This window comes from Octodon degus, unplaced genomic scaffold (genome assembly GCF_000260255.1).
Source record: "Octodon degus isolate 3935 unplaced genomic scaffold, OctDeg1.0 scaffold00004, whole genome shotgun sequence".
In the NCBI taxonomy this organism is placed as follows: domain Eukaryota; kingdom Metazoa; phylum Chordata; class Mammalia; order Rodentia; family Octodontidae; genus Octodon; species Octodon degus.
Genome location: NW_004524580.1, coordinates 6,812,972 through 6,819,710, shown reverse-complemented (window position 1 = coordinate 6,819,710; position 6,739 = coordinate 6,812,972). Strand labels below are relative to the sequence as shown.

Sequence of the window (6,739 nt, the reverse complement as noted above, 5' to 3'; positions counted from 1 at the left end):
GCCAGGCAAGCGCTTATTCTACTGAGCCATCTCCCCGGCCCCTAAAGCATGAGCTTTCTAATACTGTCATAGCAATCTGTGTTAGGGATATTCAAAATGGCAACATTTTAATCTCAAAGAAACCAGTTTAGTTCAGCCTCTTGATGTGTGTCAGAATGGTGTCCCTCGCTGCGGAGCCCTGATGCCAGGCTATTGCATGTGTCTTAGCTTGACTAGGGATGTCTAGTAGCAGAGGAAACCTACCGCAAGGGACAGTCCAGAACAGTCATGGGACACAACACAGATAAGGAGAACACAGAAGGAAGAAATAAAAATTAAAACATCCACACACATTAGTGATAACCGTGGAGAAAGGACCTTTCCAGACCTAGGATTTTACACATTGCTGTTTCCCTTCTGCTTAAGTTTAGTGTCTTTAAGTTTCAAGACATCAAAAAGAGCCCTTAGGCTTATGCTTCATGGAACATAAATACACTATCTAGAGTTACTTTTCCAGTCACTGCTGAATGTATTAAAATGCTTCCTTTCATACAAAACCTAACCATAGGCGCATATAACCATCAGCACTGAAATTTGAATTTTTGTCAATTTGATGTGGATTGAAATGGGAAAAACTTATTGATTGCCCTAGAGCCTATGTCCTAGCCTAGATATAACTTAAGAAGTTATAACTAAAACCTCTTTCTTATCTGTCCTGTCTCCCCTCCCCATGGCCTGTTTAGCCCACTCTGGGGGCGGGGCTGGCAAGGCACGTGTTGCCTGAGACTGGACTGCTGTGGTCCCTGCATGCTTGCTTAAGCTTGCCTAAGCAGGCACTTGAGACCACTGAGCTATCTCACCAGCCCTATCTGTCCTGTTTTTAAATGTGAGGTATGAACTATCTTTCTCTCCCAAATTTTCACTTCAATATCTTGCTTGAATACTTTGAAAATATAATTATTTAAAATATTTTAATTTGTGCTTATGCTGTTTTGAACTTGGTCATGTGATAACTATGCAGAAAATCCTTCCTCTAAAACCTGTATATCTTATTTTTCTTTTTTTATATTTATTTTTTATTGAGAAATAAATATGAATGAGACAGTTTCACAGCTGATTAATAGGGCAGTTTTGATAGTCAATACACTGTACACTGTTATCTTCTTAGTGGTTATCCATAGTACAAGAAGCAGACAGGATATTCTGCCCAAACCCTGTTAGTACACCTCTTTCTTCTCATTGAGTTAAGCAAAAGTAGCTGTAAATTTATCCTATTTTGTATATATAAATACAAGATGATCTTTCCTTTGTATTTTTTTTTAATTTTAATTTTAATTTTAATTTTTTTTGTCCTGTCAGAGGTGAATATTCTATTGGTATCTAAATACGATAGGTGTTTGAATTCAACTAAATAATCTAACACTGTCTAGCAGTCTATAATATTAGTGGGTTATCCTCAGAAGTTATCGACTTGAGCCTTTTACAGCTCATCGTATTAATATGGATTTACTTTATATACCTCGTTTTTATACTTTTCTGCTGGATGGTTAAGACCAAGATATAGCAAGACCTATATACCAAGAAATGTCACTTTTGTATCTGATAAGGTCAGCCAAGTACTCTCAGGATTTATCCTGTAGCCCTGTCTTATTTTTCTTCTGCAGCCTTCCTCATCATAAAATGTTATAAGTCATTATTAGTCGCTATTATTGGACTGGAAAAGTAGCGTAAGCTGATGTTGTACAACTGGTTATCATTATGACTGTTTTCACTTGTTTAAATAATATTTTATTTTTTGCATAGTTGTTCATATATCTTAAAAAGAAGACCTAGCTAAAGTTCTAGACAAACTGATCTACTTAATATAATTTAAAAGTTTTTAATTGTTGAAATTCAAATGACTTTGCCATAGTGTAGCTTATTATAAACTATAATAAGTACTCTTTGATTTGACTCATTTCTTTTCTTTCTCTCCCCATCTAAAAAATAGCTGATTGATCAAAAGTGAACCATCATCAGTCATATTTTGGAGATTTTGGTCATTTATCCAGGTTGAAACAGGGGTAACCACTTGTATGTTATAAATTACAATGTTGTATCATACAGAACAAATTCCACAAATTAAAATATAGGTTTATTACTCTCAGAATAAATGCTGTAGTTATCAGTTAACATTATTCAGTGCTTTTAATTGCTAATTCTGGGATATAGAAAAACTATGTTGGAATTTTTGGCAATTATGAAAATTAGAGTATTATATACATCAACTATTGTTTTCACACATATTGCTAAAATAATATACATATTTTCCAGACTATGTGCCTGTAGGATGTTATTTCCATATTCAATTCCCCAACAAAATGTTTAAAGGCATTTTATAGGCATCTATATCAAATCCTGCTTGCTCTGGAAACTTGAAATAAAGCAAGACATAATTTGCATTTTAGTTTTTACTTAATAACTTTAACAAAAAGAAACATCCTTACTAGAAATTTTTCACTGCTTGTCTTTGTGTGAGCGTTCGTGACAATGATTAAGCACTATCAGAAACATTGAACATATGCTCCTCGGAGGAAGCCCTCTGAGGGTATCCCCTAAGGCCCATCCCACAGCTCTGAGACCAAGGAAAGGAACAGAGAGAAGGAAGGAACAAGCCCTTGGGAAATTATAGCTCACCAATGCTACAGTGTCTGGGAAGAGTCTAACATACGAATTGGGAAGTGGGGCTTCGGGCTGTGTGGGGGGCTAACTGGGAAGCTGTCCAGATGGACTTCCCTGTGCATGTTCTTCTTCAGAAGTCTCACTGTTCATAGGTTCAATTAATAGTAGCCAATAAATAGACCTTCTGGTTATCTGCTGGGAACTACTGATGACTACAAATGCTGTTTCTGTGAAAACTCTCTGCGTTTATGTTCATATGAATTAAATGTTCTTTAGAAATATGTGACATGAATATTATCCCCCTAAATGAAGAGGCACTTGGTAAGTATTATAGTGAACTTTAATAGTGAACTTTATCTTGAGCTAAGTTGTTCAGTTAGATCGGTTAGTTAACAATAGGCAGCAATATAAAGGATGAACAAATAGCTTCCTAAGGCTTGGGAAGATAAACCAGTCAGATGCATTTTATAATGAGAGTTATGGTTTTAATTATGGTCACCATGTTAGGAAAGAAGAATTTTTTTTTTTTCTTGGAGCTCTGTCCTGTTCCTTACTAGTAGCTCATCGTCTCCTTCTCCTGTATGTTTATCAGCCTGATATCTACAGGCTGAGCTGGATGGATTTGCAGGAATAATAGCTTTCATCAAGTATGATGAATGACGATAAAACTCAGTTAACAGTGACTACGAACAATGAAAACGTGAGAAGGATCCCCTGCCCAAGAAAGAAAGCAGTCAGGTGCTCTTTATTCCATTTCTGCAGCTACCCTCAGTCAGGACGGACTGAAAATACTCAGGTAAACGCAGTATTCTGCTGGGTGCGGAAAGGGTGGGGCTGCCCTCCTGTCCTTGTGCTCAGGAGACTGCGACGCCCTGCCACATGGCTGCATGGCTAAAGGGATTACAAAAACATCGCTACAGTAATGACTTGTAGCTGCGGGTTGTTTATTCCTATAATTATCTGGCTTAAGCAATGAACCATTCACTTATTAATTTTCTACAAAACAATCCAAGAATAAATAAGGGATGTGTACATTACCTGGTCTTTCATGGTCTTCCCTAAGTCTTTCACGTCTTTCATGTTAATGGCATTCTTTCCTCCCTTTTCCTTTCCCTTCTTCTTGTTTTTCTTTTTGAACAAACATTTCTTACAGATACAAAAGCAGCAGGTCAGGACTAAAAGGACCGCGACTATGGCTATGGCAATTAAGGCCCACGGTGGCACTGAAAGAAAGCAAATACACAGAGACTTTAGTAATAAAGCATCAGATGTGGGAAGCCTTTTAACTTGCGCACCCCTTCATTTGTATTTACGGAACACTTCTGTACTTCAGATAGACTGTTCTGTAGTATTTAATCCACATCGTTCCCCTGCCTGAACTATTGTTCTTATTTTTTCTACTGAATCTTCCACATATGTCAAATGTCATCTCCTCCAATTGCTTCTCCACAGACACTCGAAGCACAATGTCCATTAATTCACCCCTTTCATTCAGAGTGTAACTGTGGCATTTGATCTTTCAGCTTCAATTCTGGCTCTACCAATTGCTAGCTGTGAGATCCTGCACCTGTCACCTAACCTACCTGTACCTCACCTTCCTCACCTGTGAAGTGGTGGTAATTCTCACACAGCCCCTCAGAGGATTAGATAGTAAGATGCAGCGCTTGGCACTGCAAAAGCCTAATAAATATTAGCTGCTCTCATTCATCTATGAAATACTGTTATATTAATATATTATGGAATGATGGAGGGGCAAATACCAATCACACAGAAAACCCAAGGGTAAAATCCTACAAGTGAAAGTTTGGGATGAGTTTCTGGTTCTCTGGAAGGCATTCACAGGGGAGATGTTCCTGCTAGGGGTGTCCAGAGGTAAGGAATGACTATGTGTGAAGTAGCCGTTAAACCAGGGCTGGCCAGCTAGAGGTCATGAACTCGGGTCAGCTTGCTTAGCACTTCTGATTTGTCTGTTTTCTCCTCTATGAAGGGAAGATTATAGAGGTGCTCATTTTATTTGGATAAAGACTTTTAAAAATTAATATATTCTAGAGATTATAATGTCCTCAAGTTCTCTAGCACTATTAGCTATTACTTCTCTGTATGGAAAGCATAGAACACAGTATAGTGGGTAAAGCTTTGGGGCATCTCTGGGGACATAAGATAAGTACACTAATACATATATGGAGAGAAAGAGAAGGATACACTGAGAAGAGTTCAATGAAAATGCTGAGACTATAGAGTAAGAAGAGTGATTTTAGAGAAAAGGAGAGACATCAATCTACGGCTGTGCTCGATATATTAATGTATATAAATAAATACACAAAAGTGCTCAATTCAGTTGTCCATTTGTTGATGCTTAATATGTTTTCTGCTTTGTACACATCCAGTGTACCTAGAAAAAAATGAAGTTTGTGGAAATACTTAGGATTTCATCTTGACTGGAAAGGAATTATTCATGCTTCAAATCACAGCTATTGAGATTAATCAGAAAGAGGTAATTAGATTTGTCTGCTGTAATAAAAAAAGACAATTGGCACTGAAATGATAAGCAAAAGTGTAATTCTCTTTAACTTACGTAAACATCCTTAGTACCAATGACTGTGAATACAAGTCAGGAGGACTTTGATAAAGTAAAAACACTTAAAATTAACCTCTCTTCAAAATTGAGAAAACCCACTCTTGCGTGGTTTTCCTCAGCATTTGGCTTCCTAGTGAAAATATTCATCCTGCGTATTATTTTTGCGGATAACTAGATACTTGATAGTAATCAAAGGACATATTAAATCACAACTTCTGACACTGTTTTCAGCCACAGAAATATACTTGTGAGTGATATAGAAAAGTCCACGCCCAGATACATGCTTTCTTATAGTTCTCTAATCTCATTAAACAATTCATTCCTTTTTGAAAAATGTGAATTAAAGGAAGCTCATGTAACCAATAATATCATTCATTGTAGGAGTTCATTTAAACGCTTCTACCTCTGCTTATCTAGCTAAAATCCTGCCATGCATGAATGAGAGAACCCATATATTCACTTCAGGTAAGACAGCATTAATAATGACCCTTCAGCTTGAAACTTGTAAATTACTCTTCCAGCCAGACTTTTATGATAGCTGCTCTGAGAACAACATTAAAGTCTCTTAAATTACAAAAGACAAGGAAAAGGAGATGGTTGGGCATGCTCAAAGAAAGAAAATAGTAAAAGCCAAGGAGCCTATTTAATTAGAAGCAGTTAAAAAGATAGAAATGTGGGGGTTTCCAGAGGAAATTTGAAATGATGCAACTTGAAGATAACTTAAAACTACTGAGAAATCGTCATTTGATGACTTTTTATTTTTCTTTTTGTTACTGAGGATTGAACCTCGGGCCTTGCATATGTTAGGCAAACACTGTACCACTGACTATGTCCCCAGCCCTTTTATAAACATTTGTTTTGAGGCAGAAATTTCCTCTATGATCCAGGCTGGCCTGGCTTGGAGCTTGAAGCCCTTCTGAGCAAATCCACAAACACTGGGATTACCGACATGTGCCACCTTCCCCCGTTGTGGCTTTGCTGTGTAAGTCATTTCTGTCTTCTAGATTTGCTCACAGCTGATCTTCAGAATAGTGTAAATTTAATTTTAAATATATTATGTTGAAAGTGTTGCAATAGATAGAATTTCTCTCACAATTTATTTACTCATGTTTAAGTTGAACATAAAACTCTTAATGTAGTTATTTTGTAGACTCAGGAAAACTAGATCGGTCAACAATAATATAAAGAATGGAAGTAGTTGAATTGAATGTCATGTCAGTTTTTTCTTTTACTATATAGAGTAACCACATATTTTAAAAAATGGTAACATTTTTCTATGAAACAGTATCTACAGTATTATTTTATTTATAGTATATACAGAAGCTTTTTTTTTTTTTTTGGCGGAACGAGGGATTGAACTCAGGCCCTTGTGCTTGCCAGGGAAGTGCTTATTGCACTGAGCCATCTCCCTGGCCCCCAGAAGCATGTTTTAATATTAGCAAATCTCATGGAATATATTTTGGATTAGGCTAAAAGTATATTAAAGTCCTAATCATTATAGACTAACACTATGCGACAGTT

The 6,739-nt window shown here is 36.7% G+C and overlaps 1 protein-coding gene across 1 annotated transcript in view; it reads right to left on the bottom strand.

Moving 5' to 3' along the window:
* Syt1 (synaptotagmin 1) overlaps positions 1–6,739 on the bottom strand; it is a 594,727-nt gene that overhangs the window by 175,457 nt on the left and 412,531 nt on the right. Inside the window, exon 4 of the mRNA XM_004623750.2 lies at positions 3,679–3,863. Coding sequence (XP_004623807.1) covers positions 3,679–3,863 — 185 coding nt within the window. The remainder of the gene's footprint in view (positions 1–3,678; positions 3,864–6,739) is intronic.